We start from the raw sequence: 22,303 nt of genomic DNA, 5'->3' as shown, positions 1-22,303 counted from the left end.
ATATTTATTCTGTTGGAACTATGATTATTATTTTTTAAAAGATTTATTTATTTGAGAAAGAGAGAGAGATCTTGGGGTGTGAGAACAGTGGGGAGAGGGAGAGGTGGAGGGAATCTCAAGCAAACTCCACACTGAGTGCCGAGCTGGACATGGGCTCATCTCATGACCCTGAGATCATGACTGGAGATCATGACCCTGAGATCATGACCTGAGCTGAAACTAAGAATTGGACACTCAACCGACTGTGCCACCCAGGCGCCCCAATGATTACCATTTGATTCTACAGCAAGCCATCCATTCTTTCATGATGGCATGAAAAATTTCCAGGTCCACATGCAGGTCTCCCTTTTTAGGATCAAGTATGTTCCATAGCTTCTCAAGTCCACTATCTTCATAATTTTGACTACTTTCTTGTCTCAGATAATCTATTATTTTGGCAACTCCTACTGAACCTTAGGAAGAAAAGCAAATTAATTTTGAAAGATGTATTAAGATTATGCTTTAAAAGTAAGGAGTGAAGTACTCAACATTCTCAAGACACTTGAGCCCTGGAAACATGCCACCAAACCTTCACAGTCCTGCTGAGTTGGCATGGTAGAGTGGTGAGAGCACTGGCCTTGGGCTGAAGTCTAACGGACCTGGTGTCCGATCTTGACGCTGGAATTTACCGGGAGTGTTGATTTGGGAAAATTTATTAATCTCTTTAAGCCTCAGTTTCCTAATCGGAGAGATGGGGATGATAAAATGTACCATACACAGTTGTTGTGAGGTTTAAATACGCATGATATATACAATCAATAATCACTTGTGAGAGTAATTAAAAGGCCACCTTATTTCTGTCTCCCATTCTTTCCTTAAAAACTTTCAGTGAATACCAACAGCATCTTTCACAGAACTAGAATAATCCTAAAACATGTATGGAACCACAAACAACCCCAAATAGCCAAAGCAATCTTGAAAAAGAAAAAGGCATCACAATTCTAGATTTCAAATATTACAAAGCTGTAGTAATCAAAACAGTATGGTACTGGCACAAAAATAGATACATAGGATAATAAAACAGACTACAGAACCCAGAAATAAAACCATGTTTAAGTGATCAATTAATCTGTGGCACAGGAGGCAAGAATATATAATGGAGAAAAGACAGTCTCTTCAATAAATGCTTCTGGGAAAGCCGGACAGCCACATGGAAAAGAATGAAACTAGACCACTTTCTTACACCAGAAAAAAAAAATAAACTCAAAATAGATTAAGGACCAAATTGGTGAGCTATAAAGCCATAAAACTTGTAGGACATGTGGAGAAGATGGCACAGTAGGAGGATCCCACACTCACCTCATCCCATGGATAGATACACTGAGATAACGGCTACATCAGTGTAAACAATCCAGAAAATAACCTGAACACTGGCAGAACAGACTCTCCACAGTTAACTGTAGGAAAGAGGCCACATCAAAAAGGTAAGAAGAGTAGAGACATGATTAGGAACCAAACTGACTCATAAGACTATCTAAAGGAAGGAGGGACATGAAAGGCACAGAGAAGAGAAAGGAGTACACCACACTAGGAATCCCAGGCATGGGGAATCTGCACTGAGAGGACGAATCCCCATAACATTTGGCTTTGAAAACCAGGAGGGGCTTAAGTTTGCAAGTTCTTAAAATCAGTGGGCTTAACACCTGGAACCTTAAAAAGCAGCAGGCATGGTTCTGGGAGAGCAGGAGGGGGATAGGAAATGGAATCCTGCCTTTAAGAGACAGCATAACAAACAACACTGCTGAGATGTGACAGCAAAGCAGCAATTTGAAAAGCACCTAGGATATATAGGAAGATTTATTTCCTAATTTTAGAACATGTGCAGAAGGGACAGGAACCAGTGGGAGACTCCTCCAAGAAAAAGAGTGCTGGCAAGCACCATCCTTTCCCCCTGCCCAGCCTAGATATACGATATACAGACACCTGCAAGAACCTACAGTGTGAACACTTCCCACCTAGAATGTTGACCGTGACCCTGCCCCAGCATTCTCCTGTGGATCCCCACAATCCAACACACCCTCGGCAGAAATCCATCCAAAGCAGTGCCCCATGCCTGGGAGGGTGCAAGAGCCCCAGTAGGGAGCAGCACCACTCCAAACTGACACCTCCCCCAGGGAGAGGGAAAGGTAACCACATACATCAGTTTGACTGTGGCCCCAAAAAAGGGCAGGGAGCAGACATCTGGTCTGACTATAGGATCCACTCACCAAGAAAGCTTCTCCGGGGATAACACAGAAAAGAGAGCCTCACAGTTCTATGTGACCACAGCTCTGGCGAACAACCAGTCTGATCCAACTCAAGATAAAGTTGGCTCCAGAGTAGTCCACTAACCACACAGGGACCAAATCCTGCCCAGACAGGCAAGGAGAACCATTGCAGATGACTGGACTGAAGGCAAATGTGGCTCAGCCACAACAGTAGGGTGCACACAAAACGGGAGACACCCCTGAAGTGTCAGGTTCTGCTGAACAAGAGACATCACACTGCAGGGCCCTACAGGACCTCAGCTTCATGAGGCCACCTCTTTCAAGAACAAGAGATGCAGCTGAGTTTCCTAATACATGGAAACAGAGAAAATCAAACAAAATAAGGTGACAGAGGACTATGTCCCAAATGAAAGAAGAGGGCAAAATCACAGCAAGAGAGCTGAATAAAACAGAGGTAATTGATGACAGAGAATTTAAAGTAATGGTAATAAAGATGCTCAACAGACTTGAGAAACGGGTGGAGGATCTCAGTAAGACCCTCAATAAAGAGATAGAAAACAACAACAACAACAAAAAGAACCAGTCAGAGACATGCCTGGGTGGCTCAGTAACTTAAGTATTGGACTCTGACCTCAGGTCAGGTCTTGATCTCAGAGTCATGAGTTCAAGCCTTCAATGGGTGTAGAGTCTATTTAAAAAAAAAAAAATTAATCAGAGATAAATAGTTCAATACTTGGAATTTAAAATGCACTACAGAGAATAAATAGTAGACTAGAGGAAACAGAAGAATGGATCAGTGACCTGGAAAGCAGAGTAGTGGAAAGAGATCTAGTTGAACAGGAGAAAGAGAAAAGAATAATAATGAGTCTAGATTAAGGGAATTCAGTGACACCATCAAGTGTAATAATGTTGACATTAAAGGATCCTAGGAGAAGAGAGAAAAGGAGAAGAAAATTTATTTGAAGAAATAGTAGCTGAAAACTTTATAACTTTGGGGAAGGAAACACAAATCCAGACCCAGGAGGCACATAGAGGGCACAAAAAAAAAATCAACCCAAGCAGGTCTAAACCAAGACACATAATCATAATGGCAAAAAGTAGTGAATAAAGGGAATTTTAAAAGCAGCAAAAGATGGGCACCATAGCGGCTCAGTCGGATAAGTGTCTGACTCTTGATTTCAGCTCAGATCATGATCCTGGAGCTGGGGGTGAGGGTGTTGGTTCCTGAGACTGAGTCCTCTATTGGCCACCATGCTCAGCAAGGACTCTGCTTGAGAATTCTCTCTCCCTCTGCCCCTCCTCTTCCTGTGTATGTTTTCTCTCCTTCTTTCTCTCAAATAAATAAATAAATCTTAAAAAAAAATCAGCAAGAAAAAGAAAACAGTTACATACAAGGAAACCCCATAAGGCTCTCAGCTGATGTCTGAGCAGAAACTCTGCAGGCCAGAGGAGAGCGGCATGATATATATTCAAAGTGTCAAAATAAATAATAATAATAATAATTAAAAAAAAAACTGCAACCAAGAATACTCTATCCAGCAAGGTTATCATTCAGAAGAGAAGAACAGATAATGAGTTTCCCAAACAAAATGTAAAGGAATTCATGACCAATAACCAGCTTTATAACAAATGTTAAAGGGGATTCTGTGAGTGGGAAGATAAGCAGAGTAAGAAAAGTAGGATGCACAAAAGCACTACGATTAAGTATATCTATAAAAATCGGTCAAGGAATTCACAAAATAAAAGTATGAAACTATATAGCAAAAATACAGGTGGCAGAGAAGTAAAACTTTGTGCTTTAAGACTGGATTCAAACTTAACTGGCCATCAATTTAATATAATGTGCTAAATGCATAAGATGTTATATATAAACCTAATGGTAATCACAAGTCAAAAACCTGTAACAGATATGCAAAAAAATAAAAAGAAAGGAATCCGAGCATATAACCAAAGAAAACCAGTATGGAAGGAGCCCAAATGTCCATCAACTAATGAATGGATAAAGAAGACATGGTGTATATATATACAATGGAATATTATTTAGTCATCAAAAAGTATGAAATCTTGCTATTTGCAATGATGTGGATGGAGCTAGAGTGTATTATGCTAAGTGAAATAAGCCAGTTAGAGAAAGACAAAACATGATTTCACTCATATGTGGAATTTAAGAAACAAAACAGAGGAACATAGAAGAAGGGGAATAAAAAGAAAAGGAAGCAAACCATAACAGACTTAAATATATAGAACTGAGGACTGATGGAAGAGAGGTAGGCAAATAGGTGATGGGTATTAAGAAAAGAACTTCTTGTGTTGAGCACATGATGTTTTATGTAAGTGAGGAATCACTAAATTCTACTCCTAAAACCAATATTATATGTTAACCAACTAGAATTTAAATAAAAATTGGGGTAAAAAATTAAAAAAGGTTAAAAAACAAAAGAAGCCCAAAATAAAACACATAAACAGAAACAAATGTTAACCTCTTCCAGAGACATCCTCATAGACACACCCATAAATATAGTTTGACCACTATCTGAGCATCCTTTATTCTAATCAAGTTGACACATAAAATTAAGCATCACGCACTGTTGTAGCCATTAAAAAAACACTAAAAGTAGCTAATATTTGGGGGAGTCATGGGCTTTCTATATCTGAGAAGAAATGCTTCTTTGTAGAATTTTTAAAGATATGTAATAGGTAGGCTCTGAGAGTGACCTTGAAAGGCTTAGCAAACACTTCTTATCAGAAACATATAGATTTGTGTACATGAAGATTTGTATAAAGATAAATAGGCAAAGACTTCTGGAATGTCACAAGAACCAAGTACTCTAAACTTCCACTTAGATTATGTTCTTTCTGTCTCAATGTAACATTTATTTGAAGCAGAAATTTTGATTCCTAAGATTCTATCCTATGCTACAAATCATAATGCATGTCCTTATGGAAAGATAAAGATTGTATGATATGAAGAAAGAAAGAAAGAAAGAGAGAACCAGCAAATCATAAAAGAGGAGGCAAGAGAAGAAAGGAACAAAGAACTACAAAAACAACTATAAAGGTAACAAAATGGCAATAAGAACATACTTATCAATTACTTTTTAAGATTTTATTTACTTATTTGACAGAGATCATGAGTAGGCAGAGAGGCAGGTGGTGGGGTGGGGTGAGGTGAGGAGAACAGAGAGCTGAGCAGCTGAGCAGAGAGCCCGATGTGGGACTTGATCCCAGGACCCTGGGGTCATGACCTGAGCCGAAGGCAGAGACTTTAACCCACTGAGCCACCCAGGAACCCCATTATCAATTACTCAAGTGCAAATGGACTAAATGTTCCAATCAAAAAACTAGGGTGACAGAGTGGATAAACAAACAAGAACCATTGATATGTCGCCTGCAAAAGACTCATTTCAGACCTAAAGACACATGCAGATTAAAGGTGAAGAGATGGAAAAGCATTTTCATGCATATGAAAGTGAAAACAAAGCTAGGGTAGCAAATCTGTATCAGACAAAATAGACTTTAAAACAAAGACTGTAACAAGAGACAAGGATACTGCTAGTGATAAAAAGAACAATACAAAAAGATATACCCCATTTACATCAATGGATAGATCATCTAGACAGAACGTCAAAAATGAAACAGTGGCTTTGAAGGACACTTTGAATGACAAATAGAATCCAGACGGATCTAACAGATATATTCAGAACATTCAATCCAGGGGTGCTTGGGTGGCTCAGTTGGTTAAGCAACTGCCTTCAGCTCGGGTCATGATCTCAGGGTCCTGGGATCGAGACCCATGTTGGGCTCCCTGCTCAGTGGTGAGTCCGCTTCTGCCTCTCCATCTCTGCACTGTTCATGCTCTCAATCTCTCTTTAAAGAAAAAAAAAATCCCATCCTAAAACAGAAGAATTCATACACTGCACTTTCAAGTGCACAAGAAATGTTTTCCAGAATAGATCACATGTTAGGCCACAAAACAAGTCTCTACAAACTAAAAAACAAACAAGTCATACCATGCATCTTTTCAAACCACAACAGTATGAAACTAGAAATCAAGCACAAGAAGAGAAAAGTCTGAAAAGGACACAAATTAAAGAGGTTAAATATCATGCTACTAAACGATGAGTGGTTCAACCAAGAAATCAAAGATAAAATAAAAAATGCATGGAGACAAATTAAAATGGAACCACAATGACCCCAAATCTTTGGAATATAGCCAAAGCTTTTCTACATGGGGAAGAAAAAGCACATATAAAACACAAAACCAGTAGAAAAAGGAAATAATAAAGATTAGAGCAGAAATAAAGAAAATAGAAACTAAAATAACAATTGAAGAGATCAACGAAACCAGGACCTGGTTCTGTGAAAAGATCAGCAAAGTTGATACATCTTCAGCCGGCTGCAGGGGTGCAGAGAAAAGAAAAGAGGGAAAGAAAAGAGGGGAAGGGGAAGGGAAAGGGAAAAGGAAATGTAAAAGGAAATGTAAAAGGAAAGGGAAAAGGAAAGGGAAAAGGAAAGGGAAAAGGAAAGGGAAAAGGAAAGCGAAAAGGAAAGCGAAAAGGAAAGCGAAAAGGAAAGCGAAAAGGAAAGCGAAAAGGAAAGCGAAAAGGAAAGCGAAAAGGAAAGCGAAAAGGAAAGCGAAAAGGAAAGCGAAAAGGAAAAAGGAAGGGAAGGAAAAAAGGAAGGAAGGGAAGGAGGGAAAGAAATAAAGGAAGGGAGGGAAGAAGGTAGAAAGCAAGGAAGAAAGAAAGAGGGAGAGGGGAAAAATCAATACAACAACAAAAAAAAAGAATAAGGATTACAAGAGAATATTATGAAAAGTTATATGCCAACAAACTGGACAAACTAGAAGAAATTGATAAATTCCTAGAAACATACAACCATCAAAACTGAATCAGAAAAAAAGGTAGAAAATGTGGACATACCAACTACCAACAATGTGATTTCATCTGAAATAAAACGAACAAACAAAAACCTCCCAACAAACAAAAGTTCAGAATCAGATGGCTTCACAGGTGAATTCTACCAAACATTTAAAGAAGAGTTAATACTTACACTTCTCAAACTATTCCCCCCCCCAAAAAAAAATAGGAGAGAAGGAAAAGCTTCCAAATTCATTCTATGTAGCCAGGATTACGCTGAAACCAAAAACAGATAAAGACACTACCAAAAAAGAGAACTACCGACCAATATCTCTGATGACCATAAATGCAAAAACTCTAGCAAACTGAAACCAACAATACATTAAAAAGTAAAGATCCTTCTTCATGATCAATTGGAATTTACTGCTGGTTGCAAGTGTGGTTCAATATTTGCAAATCAATCAATATGATACATTACATCAACATCCTGTTGTTGGAAGGATAAAAAACAATCATTTCAGTAGATGCAGAAGAAGCATTTGACAAAGTACAACATCATTCAGGATTTAAAAAGAAAAAAAAACAAAAAACCTTCAACAAAGTAGGTTTAAAGGGAGCATACCTCAACATAATAAAGTTCAGATATGAAAAAGCCACAGCTAACAACTTACTTAATGGGGAAAAACTGAGAGCTTTTCCCCTAAGAGCAGAAACTAGGCAAGGGTGTCCACTCTCACCACTTTTATTCGTCATAGTACTAGAAGTCCTGGCCATAGCAATCAGAAAAGAGAAAGGAATAAAAGGCGTCCAGATCGGTAAGGAAGAAGTAAAACATTTACTATTTGCAGAAGACATAAGACTATATATAGAATACCCAAAGACTCCACCAAAAAGCTAGTAGAACAAATGAATTCAGTGAAGTTGCAGGATATAAAAATCAATATACAGAAATTCATTGCATTTCTTTTTTTTTTTAAGATTTTATTTATTTATTTGACAGAGAGAAATCACAAGTAAGCAGAGAGGCAGGCAGAGAGAGAGGAGGAAGCAGGCTCCCTGCTGAGCAGTAAGCCCGATGTGGGGCTCGAACCCAGGACCTGGGATCATGACCTGAGCCGAAGGCAGCAGCTTAACCCACTGAGCCACCCAGGCGCCCCAATTCATTGCATTTCTATATATTAATAATGAAGCACAGAAAGAGAAATTAAGAAAACACTCTCATTTACAATTGCATCAATACCTAAGAATTAACTTAACCAAGTACTTGAAAGACCTGTACTCTGAAAACTATAAAACACTGTTGAAAGAAATTTAAGAGGACACAAATGAATAGAAAGATATTCCATGCTCACGGACTGGGAGAACAAATATTGTTAAAGTGTCCATACTACCCAAAGCAACCTATAGATTTAATACAATTTTTTTCAAAATACGAATTGCATTTTTCATGGAACTAGAACAAATGACCCTAAAATATGTATGGAACCACAAAAGACCACAAATTGTCAAAGCTATCTTGAAAAAGAAAGAACAAAACTGGAGGTATCACAATTCCAGATTTCAAGATATACTACAAAATTGTAGTAAGCAAAACAGTATGGTACTGGCACAAAAATAGACAAATACATAAATAGAAAATAAAAGAAAGCCTGGAAATAAACCCACACTTATATGGCCAATTAATCTTTGACAAAGGAGGCAAGAATATGAAACTGAAAAAAGACAGTCTTTAACAAATAATATCAGGAAAAGCTGGTATTGGACAGTTACATGCCAATGAATGAAACTGGACCACTTTTTACACCATACACAAAAATAAACTCAAAATAGATTAGAGACCTAAATATGACTTCTCAAACTATTCTAAAAAAATAGAAATGGAAGGAAAACATCTACACTCATTCTACAAGGCCAGCACTACCCTGATTCCAAAAGCAAACAGAATCCACTAAAAAAAGGAATACAGGCCAATGTCCCTGATGAACACGAACACAAAAATTCTCAACAAAATACTAGAAAATCGAATCCAACAGTACATGAAAAGAATTATTCACCGCAATCAAGTGGGATTTATTTCTGGGTTGCAAGGGTGGTTCAGTACTTGCAAATTAATCAATGTGATATACCACATTAATAAAGGATAAGAAGCATATAATCCTCTCAATAAATATAGAAAAGAATTTGGCAAAGTACTGCAACCATTCTTGAGAAAATCTCTCAACAAAGTAGGGATAGAGGGAACATACCTCAACATCATAAAGGCCATGTATAAAAACCCACAGTTAATATCACCCTTAATCAGGATAAAATTGAGAGCTTTTCTTTATGGTCAGGAAAAAGACAGGTAGGTCTACTCTCACCACTGTTATTTCACATAGTACTGGAAGTTCTAGCCTCAGCAATCAGACAACAAAAAGAAATAAAAGTCATCCAAATCAGCAATGAATAAGTCAAACTTTCATTATTTGCAGACAACATGATACTCTACATAGAAAATCCAAAAGGCTCTACCAAAAAATTGTTAGAATTGATATATGAAGTTGGTAAAGTCACAGCATGCAAAATCAATGTACAGATATCTGTTGCATTTCTGTACACAGATAATGAAGCAGCAGAAAAAGAAATCAAGGAATTAATCCCATTTATAATTGCACCAAAAACCATAAGATACCTAGGAATAAACCTAACCAAAGAATAAAAAGATCTGTACTCTGAAAACTATAGAACACTTATGAAAGATAATGAAGATGTTACAAAGAAATGGAAAAACATTCCATGCTTCATGGATTGGAAGAACAAATATTATTAAATTTCTATAGTCTAGAGAAATCTATATATTTAATGCAATCCCCATCAAAATACCACCAACACTTTTCATAGAACTAGAACAAACGATCCTAAAATTTGTATGGAACCATAAAAGACCCCAAATAGCCAAAGCAATCTTGGAAAAGCAGAGCAGAGGTGGAGGTATCACAATTCCAGACTTCCAAGTTATATTACAGAGCTGTAGTGATCAAGACAATATGGTACTGGCACAAAAAGACACATAGGTCAATAATGGAACTGAAACCCAGAAATGGACCCACAATAGTATGATCAACTAATCTTTGACAAAGCAGAAAACAATATCCAATGGGAAAAAGACAGTCTGTTCAACAAATGGTGTTGGACAGCAACATGCAAAAGAATGAAACTGGACCACCACTTTTTTATACCATACAAAAAATAAATTCAAAATGAATGAAAGGCCTAAATGTGAGACAGGAAACCATCAAAATTTGAGGAACACTGGCAGTAACCTCTTTGACATTGGCCATAACAACTTTTTTAAGTTTTAACTGTGACCCGTTACTTTTTAAAATTTTTTTTATTAACATATAATGTATTATTAGCCCCAGCGGTACAGGTCTGTGAATTGCCAGGTTTACACACTTCATAGCACTTCATCATAGCACACACCCTCCACAATGTCCATAAGAGGAACCCTCTTATACTGTTGGTGGAAATGCAGATTGGTACAGCCACTCTGGAAGACAGTACGGAGGTGCCTCAAAAAATTAAAAAATAGAAATACTCTAGTAATCCAGTAATTGCACTACTAGGTATTTACCCAAAGGTTACAAAAATACTGATTCAAAGGGATACATGTCACCTTGATATTTATATAGCAGCATTATCAACAATAGCCAAATTATGGAAAGAACCCAAATGTCCATCAGGTCATGAGTGGATAGACAAGATGTGGTGTGTACACACACACACACACACACACACACTCTGGAGTATTAGCCATCATTCAAATGACAAATGAGGGGCGCCTGGGTGGCTCAGTGGTTTAAGCCTCTGCCTTCAGCTCAGGTCATGATCTCGGGTCCTGGGATCGAGCCCCACATCGGGCTCTCTGCTCAGTGGGGAGCCTGCTTCCCCTTCTCTCTCTGCCTGCCTCTCTGCCTACTTGTGATCTCTCTCTCTCTCTCTCTGTCAAATAAATAAATAAATAAAACCTTAAAAAAATAGAAAAGAGATTTAAAAAAAAAAAAACAAATGACAAATTAAATTTTGTCATTTTCAAAGACATGGATAGAGCTAGAGAGTATTATGCTAAGTGAAATAAGCCAGTCAGAGAAAGACAACTACCATTATGATTTCACTCATATGTGGAGTTTAAGGAACAAAACAGATGAACATTGTAGGGAAAAAAGAAAAAGAGACAAACCAAAAATGGACTCTTAACTACAGAGAACAAACTAAGGGCTGCTAGAAGGTAGGTGGGTAGGGATGGGTTAAAGGAGTGATGGGGCTTAAGGAGGGCACTTGTTGTGATGAGCACTGGGTGTTGTATATAAATGACGAATCAATAAATTCTATACTTGAAAGGAAAAAAAAACTGACCATAGAGAAATCCTCAATAAATCTCCAAAAGGAAGCAATATACATGAAATTAATTTCTAGTTTTTTTCATTGAAATTAAGGACAAAATGGAAAAAGAAAAGAGAAAAAAGGAGAAAGAAAGAAAAACCAAGATCTATACATGGAATTTAGGGCACAAGGGAGAGAAGAGACAAGATATTTACTGAAATAAGATGATCTTTTACTACTGGAACCACACATAATAAGAATATTTTAAATCATAACTCTTGCCTGACATTTGTAGAAAAGATAGGGGATAAAAACGTGTTGGTCTATATTATTTGGTTGCATCATTATATTTCATAACATGGGCTTGATTTGCTATAAGTCCCATTATGTGTTCATGATTCAAAAATATAATTTCAGGTTCTATTGTATAAATAGGTGGATCATTGCAGGACCCTACAATATTGACAAATATCATTTCTCTGTATAGCAGTCAATATGAAGAGATAGTTCACATAAATGCGAAGACTAAAGAATCAACAGCAGATGTTGTAAATTACTACATAAAATGAAAATAAACACAGGAAATGAATTTGTATTTTTAAAAAAAGACCTAAATATGAGACCTGAAACCATAAAAATTCTAGAAGAGAACACAGGTAGTAATTTCTCTGACACAAGCTATACCAATATTTTTCTAGGTATTTCTCCTAAGGCAAAGGAAACAAAATCCAAAATAAACCATTGGGATTACATCAAAATGAACAGCTTCTGCACAGTCAAGGAAAAAAAAATCAAAACTCAAAGCCAAACTTCAAAATGGGAGAAGATATTTGCAAATAACATATCTCATAAAGGGTTAGTATCCAGATTATATGAAAAATGTATACAACACCAAAAGAAAAAACAACAAATAATCAGTTAAGAAAATGAGCAAAAGACCTAAACAGATATTTCTCTAGAGAAGACATCCAGATGGCCAACAGATACATGAAAAGATGCTCAACACCATTCATTTTTCAGGGAAATGCAAATCAAACCACAATGAGATATCACCTCACACCTGTCAGAATGACTAAAATGAAAAACAAGAAAAAACAAGTGTTGACATGGATGTGGAGAAAAAGAAACTGTCATGTACTGTTGGTGGAAATGCAAACTGGTACAGCCATTCTGGAAAACAGTCTGGAGGTTCTTCAAAATGTTAAAAATAGAATTACCATATGATCCAATAATTCCACTACTGGGTATTTACTCAAAGAATACAAAAACACTAATTTGAAAAGGTATATGCACCCCTATGTTTACTGCAGCATTATTTGCAACAGCCAAGATACAGAAGCAGCCCAAGTATCCACTGACTGTTGAGTGAATAAAGATGTGGTGTGTGTATATATGTACATACACATACACACACATGCACACACACCCCACATAGGAATGAGTTTGCATTTTAAAATGCATTATATATATACATAATGGAATATTACTCAGAATAAACAGATCTTGCCCTCTGAGGCAACACAGAAGATATTAGGCCATGTGAAATAAGTCAGACACAAATACCATATGATTTCACTTTTATGTAGAACCTAAAACAATAAAACAATAAGTTAACCAACAAAAAGCAGAAACAGATCCATAAATACAAAACAAGTGAAGAGGAGTGGGAGATATAGGCTCTCAGTTATAGAAAAAGTCACGGGGAGGGGTGCCAGATGGTAAAGCATCCAACTCTTGATTTTGGCTCAGGTCATGATCTCAGGGTTGTTGGATTGAGCCCTGTATGGGGCTCTGTGCTCAGCATGGAGTTTGCTGGAGATATTCTCTCTCCCCCTCTCCCCCTCCCCCTGCTCATTTATTCTCTCTCAAATAAATAAAATCTTAAAGAGAAAGTCAGGATAAAATGCACAATATAGGGAATATAATCAGTAATATAATAATAATATTGTATGGTGACAGATGGTAGCTACACCTAGGGTGAACACAGCATAACATATAGATTTGTTGAATCACTATGTTGTACACCTGAAACTAATGTAATATTCTATGTCAACAATACTTCAAAAATAATGTTAAAAATTAACTACTGCTTATATTTTTCTCAGGTACAAAAAAAATGTTATTAGCTAAATATGAAAATGTGGGGGAAAAAACAAAGGCATTCAGCAAAGGTAGTTTCCTCTCTACCTGAGATGAAATTTCAGTCTCAAGTGTACTTTGAGTCTTTTTTGGGTACACTGATGTGGAGAGCTCATTCTTAGATATAGTCAGTTCTACTATCCACTCAGAAATTATGTTAGTAATTGACACACCAATCTTATTTAAGCATAAGACATCTCTTTTACCTCTAACTGAAGCCTGCCTTGAGATATATGCTCTGGGGACAGAGTGGAGGCAGTGGTGAAGATTCTTCCTTCAAGGAGGGAAATACAGACTGTAAGAAAAGAAGTCTAGTTATCAGGGGAAAGAGTAGTAGTAAAGGAGAAAGAATAACTTTAAAGAGGGTACAGCTAGTCCTCAACTTACAATGGTTTGGTTTTTGAGTTTATAGCAGTCATAAAGCAATACATGTTCAGTAGAAATTGTACCTCAAATTTCAAATTTTGATCTTTTCCCTGACTAGTGATATGCAATAGGATACCCTTTCATGATGCGAGACAGTAGCAGTGAGCTGCAGCTCCTGGTCAGCCATGAGATCACAAAGATAAACAACGAATACACTTAAAACAATTTTGTACCCACACAACCATTGGTTTTCACTTTTGGTACAATATTCATCACATGAGATATTCAATACTTTATTTATTTGACAGAGAAAGAGAGATCGCAAGTAGGCAGAGAGGCAAGCAGAGGTGGGGGGGTGAGGGGGAAGCAGGCTTCCTGCTGAGCAGAGAGCCAGGTGCGGGCTCCATCCCAGGACCCTGAGATCATGACCTGAGCCAAAGGCAGAGGCTTTAACCCACTGAGCCACCCAGGTGCCCCGATCTGTATTAATTTAATGGCAAATGTCATGTGGCAGTACTAGGAGGTGCCGAAAAGGGAAAACTTTAATACATTTAGAGAGAGGATTTTAATTCCTTTTATTTGTAGTAGAATTGAAAAGGGATCTGTGACGCCAACAAGAATAGCTTTATCTTATTTTCCTCCACTAAAACTCTAAGCCCTCTATTACATACCTCAAACTGAAAAGGCCTCCTGTCATGAATTTTTATGTGTCTACTTAACTGGGCCATGGGACGTCCAAATATTTGGTCAAGTGCTTATTCTGGAAGTTTCTGTAAAGGTATTTTTAGATGAATGAACATTTAAGTTGGTAGACTGTCCTTCCTAATAATGGTGAGCCTGAGTAGAACAAAAAGGCGGGCCTTCCTCTAAGTAACAGAATTCTTCCTGCCTGACTGCCCTTGTTTAAAGTGGTACATCAGCTTTCTTCCTGCTTTTGGACTCAAATGGAACCATCAGCTATTCTTCAGTCTTGAGGCTGCCTCTGGACAGGAACTATGCCATAAACTTCCCTGGTTCTCACTGGGGAGAATTTGGAATTAGACTGGAACTAAACCATTAGCTCCTTAGGTCTCTGCTTGCTGACTTACCAGGTGAATCTTGGGACTTGCCTGCCTCCATGATCACGTCAGCCAATTCCTTATAATAAATCTATCATCATTTCTCTATCTACCCATGCACACATACACACTGTTGCTTCTGTCTCTCTGAAGAACCCTGATTAGTATCTCCTTTCAGAGGAGCTTCCTTATTTTCTTTAGGGAAGTAGTTCCTTAAATCCTAAGCAGAGAAGCTTTCTGGAAATAAATAAGCACCAGTCATCCTACAATAAAATTAGGGGTGCATGGAAATGTTTTGTTGCAAGAATATTCATAATGATGCTGCTTATAATCATAGAGGAAAAAGTAATATCAAGAGAAAATATCCAATTGAGACAGACTAAGTAAAATATGATACTTCTCCCAAAAGGCATAGTATATGATGAAAATTTGTGGACACAGATGAGCACTCAAAATTACTAAGTGAGAAAAAGCAGATTATAAGAACAAGTCTGGAAATATTCCCATACACACTTAGGGAACATGTTGTATGTATCTTAAGAAAAAAAAGAATGACCCAAAAAATCTTAAACCGTTTTCAGCATACTGTGGTAGTGAGGTATGCAGAATCCAGGGTGTCCCTTTTGACCCGACTCCTGATGTTTATACCCTTGAGAATGGGCATGACCTGTGTCTTGCTTCTAACCAACAGAAGATCACAAAGGTGATGGAATACACATGTATGTGATTATATGATTAAGGTACATAAGATCACAGGTCTTGACATTGGCTGGAGTCACTCACTCTCCTGCTGGCTTTGAAGAAGCAAGATTCCATGTTACAGGCTTCTTATGCTGAAAGGCCTGTACCTAAGGCAAGTACCTGAGGGAAACCTCTATCTGACAGCAAGAATCTGAAACTCTCGGTCCTAGAACCACAAACAACTAAGTTCTGCTGCCCAAAGCAGGTCAGTCCCCTGCTGAGCCACACATAACACAGCTGCCCTGGCCAACACCTTGGCTACAACTTTGTGAGTTCCTTAGCAGAGGACCCAGCTAAGATGTGTGTGGACTCTTGGTTCACAGAAGGTATGGGGTAATAAATGTGCATTGTTTGAAGCCACCAAGTTTGTGGTAATTCAGCAAAGAGAAATAATACAAGGAGTTTGAGCATTATTATTCTATAAGTGTGGTGTATATATTGAAGAATAAAACAAATGAGCATTTATATTGGTGTCACTGAAGACCAGGATTTTCTATGGGTGAAAAAGGAAATATAGATGCAGAAAGAGATAAAACCCTTATAGTACTAAATTTGCATCAGACAAAGTTGTTGAACTTGTAATGGATTTTATCTTCAAAAAATGTACTCCCTAGATCTGACTACTGAAAAGGCCCATAATTAACAATCCCTTGCCTCCTGATTGTGGTCTCTATTATTTCTCATGAAAAAGAGGTATGAATACTTGAAGAAATAAATGATTCCAAGGTTGGGGCAGGAACTGTACAAGACTGGCCTAGAGGGCGCCTGGGTGGCTCAGTGGGTTAAGCAGCTGCCTTCGGCTCACGTCATGATCTCAGGGTCCTGGGATCGAGTCCCGAATCGGGCTCTCTGCTCGGCAGGGAGCCTGCTTCCCTCTCTCTCTCTCTGCCTGCCTCTCTGTCTACTTGTGATCTCTCTCTGTCAAAAAAAAAAAAAAAAAAGACTGGCCTAGAGACCTTTGTAATACCAGGGAAAATAAACTATTAAAAACAATGAGGACGGGGCGGGCGCCTGGGTGGCTCAGTGGGTTAAAGCCTCTGCATTTGGCTTAGGTCATGATCTCAGGGCCCTGGGATAGAGCCCTGCATTGGGCTCTCTGCTCAGCAGGGAGCCTGTTTCCTCCTCCCTCTCTGCCTACCTCTCTGCCTGCTTGTGGTCTCTGTCAAATAAATAAAATCTTAAAAAAAAATTTTAAAAAACAAAACAAAACAATGAGGACATGTCAAAAGTATTAGTACCTGGAACAACTGGTTGTTACCAGGAAGTAGTGAAATGTTCAAAGAAAGATTGGAACATACCAAAAAGAATATCTTGCTAACCAACTGTGGGACAATTTGAGCTTCACAACAAATAATGATAGTAACACATTATAAACCACTGGATATAAGAAGAATCCAGACCCTGGGACTAATAATACATCATATGTTTATAAAAAAATAAAAAAAATTATTTTAAAAAATAAGTAACAGAATAAAGAAAAATTAAAGAGGATATGTAATTCACAAACTATAAATATAACATGAATCTATGTTACATGTTATACTAATATCTAATATGACATATGCAATATAATAGCTATTATATATATACAATATAAAGAAAAATTATCAAGGGCCTATTTATTTTTGAAATTTCAGACAGGTTTAAGATTCTCTCACATATACCTTGCAAAAATTGCCAACTATTGTCACTATGTAACATACAAATCTTTGGAAAATGAACAGAAAACATTTTCTGTGTTTAAAAAAAAAGAAGAATCCAGAACTCATAGTGATATTAATTTATCAGTCAGGAGGAAGGTAAAATCCTTACAATAGAATGACAAGTGATGAATATAGAAAGAATGACGGAGCTAAAAAAAATATTCTACTTGGCAACAATTATAGTAGTAATTGGTTAAGGCAAGAAATATCAATGGATGCCATGTTTCTAATTACAAATTCCAACATGCAGATTCCCCCCCCCCCCAACAACACACATACACATCCAAGCAATTCTTGGATACAATATCTTAGATATAATATTCTTGGATATTCTTGGATATCCAGTTCTTGAATACCAGCTGGGTGTCTTACAATTCAACTCAATTTAGACACTCTCTGTCTGGTGATGGTATCAGATCCCATAGGACCCACCCCTACAACCTTCGATGCCAATCCTAATTCCAGGATATCACCTGTGCTTCTTACTGACCTTCCATAGATTGGATGTTCCCACGATCCCCTCCTTGAGTTTCCTAGAGTGGCTCACAAAACTCAGAGAAACATTGTGCTTACCAGATCCCCAGTTAATTATAAAAGGATATAACTTAGAGGGCACAGAGCTTCCAGACTCTCTCTGGCACACCACTCTCACCAAATCTTGACATGTTCAACAACTTGGGTGCTCTCCAAACCCTCTCCTTTTGGGTTTTTATGGGGTATTATATAGCAAGTTTGGTTAAATCGTTGGCCATTGATGATAGAACTCAAACTCCAGTCCCTCCCCATCCTGAGGTCAAGGAAGAATGGCTTAAAGTTTCAACCTTTTAATACTGCAGTTGTCTCCTCTAGCAACCAGCTCCCTATCCTTAGGTGCAGCCCAAAACTCACCTCATTAACATAACAAAAGACAGCTTTATTGCGCTCATCACTTAGGAAATTCCTAATGTTTTAGGAGCTCAGGTCCAGAAATGGGACAAAGATGTATTTATGATAAAGCACAATATCATAGATGCTGAAACTAGTAAATGAAAGTCTGATGAGGAATGGGATATCTACATAGATTCAAAGTATCTTCCCATTAACTATTAATTATTAATTAACTTTGAAATGGGGAAATTTGGCAGACACTCCACTAATCAAGTGATCAGGTTTTAAAATCCTGATATATTATACTGAGAAGACTACAACATCAATTCTGTAGTGTGTCTGTGAAAATGTAGAACTTGAATAAGAGAAAATATTCTACAGTCTACAAAGTAACTGGCTTATATTCTTAAACCATTTCAAGGTCATTAAAGACAAGGAAGTGAGAAACTCCAGATGTAAGGAAACAGAAGAGCTGTGACAACTAAATACAAGGTGGGAACTGAACTGGAACCAGTCCAGAAAGCAAAAATGCTGTAAAGTGTATGATTGGGACAACGGAGACTACATGAACACAGAACTTTCAATGAAATCATAGTATTGCAATAATGCTAAACATCCCAATTTTGATCATTGTTCTGTAGTCTGGCAAACACATGACCTTGTTTATAGGAAATATGCGCTAATGTACGTAGGGGTAAGAAGGCAGTATCTACAACCTCCTCTTGAGCGACTGGAAACACAGTCAGGCTTTTATCCTCCTTCTCCTTTGGGAAAGAAGACAGAAGACAGCTGAATAGTTGACGAAGCACGGTGGAGTTTCTTTTTATCAATTATTCCAACTGATTAATTAAAAAGGAATGATAGACTGTCATCATTTGGAACCTCCAATGAAAGAAGAGGTAGGCCTTATTAAAAAGAAAACCACAGGCCCAAACTGGTGTCCCTTAGGCTAAGTCCAAAACCAGAGCTCAATATGTAAACCCATCGCTGTTTCAATCTCCCCAGGAATGTAGTCTCAAGAGGTCAATGGGGAATTTTCTGATGAATCTGCCTCATGGGCCCTCTCCATCCCCTAAAGGAAGAAGGGGTATAATCCACATTGTAAGACTCCACTAGCCTCCACCCCAATCCCTCCTAAATCCTCCCCACTGTTCCCAAGGGAAAAATCATCTTGCCTGGAAAAATCTTTTTCTTCTGCTAGTAATGTTCTTGCCCCACTCTCCTTATAAAAATCTTCTATTTTGTACATCTCTGAATTCCTTCCTACTTGCTAGATGGGATGCAGCCTGATTCATAAATCATTTAATAAAGCCAATTAGACCTTTAAATTTCCTCAGTTGAATTTTGTTTTTTAACAGATTTGGTGGCAGTATAAAGATCCGAAGTGAACTTCTAGCAGCATTTGGGGATGAGAAGACAGACACACATGGTACATGGGAACCCTCTGAATTTGCTGTTTTTCTTGTCATTTCCAAGAGCAGTAGGTAAATTCCTCTCAGTTCTCAGCTGTGCTCTGTTGTATTGGAGCTCTCAATCTAATTGGCTTTTCTTTATAGGGCAGGTCAGCTTGTAGGGGCACACAGTGATACCCCAAGTTCAACTGACCTGGCATATTTGCCCAGAGCCCCGCATGGCTCTGCCCAGAGCTTCATTAAGTTGGTGGTTCTGCCCAAAGCCCAATGGAGCTGGCAGAAGGGTCTACCCAGAGCCAAGCCCCTACACTTTCAGGCCACAATTCCCATAATGGAAAACCAAGTTTCCACAGGAATTGTTGGTGGTGCACCCAGGGCTTTCTTGTGGCCTTCAGGCCACAGGAACATCTCTAGGTTACTACTTATACATTAAGGTGGACATGTTTATTTGCTTTGTTGTGTATATAAAGGAGCAAGGATCTCAGAGGCCAAAAAGTTGCAAAAATTGGTAGGCATAATATCATTCTTACTGGGGGAAAAACAGAGAGCTTTTCCCCTATGGTCAGGAACACAGCAGGGCTGTCCACTATCACTACTGCTATTCAACATAGTACTAGAAGTCCTAGCCTCAGCAATCAAACAACAAAAAGAAATAAAAGGCATCTGAATCAGCAAAGAAGCAGTCAAACTCTCACTCTTTGCAGATGATAGGATACTTTATGTGGAAAATCCAAAAGACTCTACTCTAAAACTGCTGGGACTCATACAGGAATTCAGTAAATGGTCAGAATATAAAGTCAATGCACAGAAATCAGTTGGATTTCTATACATCAACAGCAAGACAGAAGAAAGAGAAATTAAGGAGTCAATCCCATTTACAATTGCACCCAAAACCATAAGTTATCTAGAAATAAAACCTAACCAAAGAGGCAAAGATTCTGTACTGAGAAAACTATAAAGTATTCATGAAAGAAATTGAGGAAGACCCAAAGAAATGGAAAAATGTTCCATTTTTCTACCAGAATATTGGTAGAACAAATATTGTGAAAATGTCTATGCTACCTAAAGCAATCTACACATTTAATGCAATCCCTATAAAAATACCATCAACTTTTTTTTTTCAAAGAAATGAAACAAATAATCCTAAAATTTATATGGAACCAGAAAAGACCCTGAATAGCCAGAGAATGTTGTAAAAGAACCAAAGTTGGCAACATCACAATTCTAGACTTCAAGCTCTATTACAAAGCTGTAATCATCAAGAGACACACAGACCAATGGAAAAGAATAGAGAGCCCAGAAATAGACCCTCAACTCTATGGTCAACTACTCCTCAACAAAGCAAGAAAGAACGTCCAATGGAAAAAAGACAGTCTCTTCAACAAATGGTGTTGGGAAAATTGGATAGCCACATACAGAATAATGAAACTGGACCATTTCCTTACACCACACACAAAAATAGACTCAAAATGGGTGAAAGACCTCAGTGTGAGACAGGAATCCATGAGAATCCTTGAGGAGAACACAGGTACCAACTTCTTCGACCTCAGCTGCAGCAACTGCTTTCTAGAAACATTGCCAAAGGCAAGGGAAGCAAGGACAAAAATGAACTATTGGGATTTCACCAAGATAAAAAGCTTTCACACAGCAAAGGAAATAGCCAACAAAACCAAAAGACAACCAACAGGATGGGAGAAGATATTTGCAAATGACATATCAGATAAAAGGCTAGTATCCAAAAATCTATAAAGAACTTATCAAGCTCAACACCCAAAGAATAATCCAATCAAGAAATGAGCAGACGACATGAACAGACATTTCTGCAAAGAAAACAACCAAATGGCCAACAGACACACGAAAAAGTGCTCAACATCACTCAGCATCAGGGAAATACAAATCTAAACCACAGTGAGATACCACCTCTCACACCAGTCAGAATGGCTAAAATTAACAAGTCAGGAAATGACAGATGTTGGCAAGGATGCGGAGAAAGGGGAACCCTCCTACACTGCTGTTGGGAATGCAAGCTGGTGCAGCTACTCTGGAAAACCGTATGGAGGTTCCTCAGAAAGTTGAAAATAGAACTATCCTATGACCCAGCAATTACACTACTAGGAATTTACCTTAAAGATACAAATGTAGTGATCCGAAGGGGCACGTGCACCCAAATGTTTATAGCAGCAATGTCCACAATAGCCAAACTATGGAAAGAACCTAGATGTCCATCAACCGATAATGGATAAAGGATACACAATGGAATACTAGGCAGTCATTGAAGAAAAAAACCCAAAATCTTGACGTTTGCAATGAGGTGGATAGAACTAGAGAATATAATGCTAAGCGAAATAAGTCAAAGACAATTATCATATGATCTCTCTGATATGAGGAATTTGAGAGGCAGGGCAGGGGGTCTTTGGGGGAAGGGAGGGAAAAAAATGAAACAAGATAGGACCAGGGAAGAAGACAAATCATAAGAGACTCTTAATTCTCGGGAAACAAATTGAGGGTTGCTGGGGAGTGGGGGAGGAGGGATAGAGTAGCTGGGTGATA

General features: G+C 38.0%; 1 protein-coding gene across 1 annotated transcript in view; it reads right to left on the bottom strand.

The window, feature by feature from the left end:
- Positions 1-267: 267 nt before the first annotated feature.
- LOC125106940 (inositol 1,4,5-triphosphate receptor associated 2-like) overlaps positions 268-22,303 on the bottom strand; it is a 41,634-nt gene continuing 19,598 nt past the window's right edge. Inside the window, exon 3 of the mRNA XM_047741514.1 lies at positions 268-452. Within this exon, the coding sequence (XP_047597470.1) occupies positions 268-452 (185 nt within the window). The remainder of the gene's footprint in view (positions 453-22,303) is intronic.

The sequence above is a fragment of the Lutra lutra genome, chromosome 8 (assembly GCF_902655055.1).
Source record: "Lutra lutra chromosome 8, mLutLut1.2, whole genome shotgun sequence".
Lineage (NCBI taxonomy): Eukaryota > Metazoa > Chordata > Mammalia > Carnivora > Mustelidae > Lutra > Lutra lutra.
The sequence above is the reverse complement of the archived record's forward strand: the minus strand, read 5'-3'. Positions and strand labels throughout refer to the sequence as shown.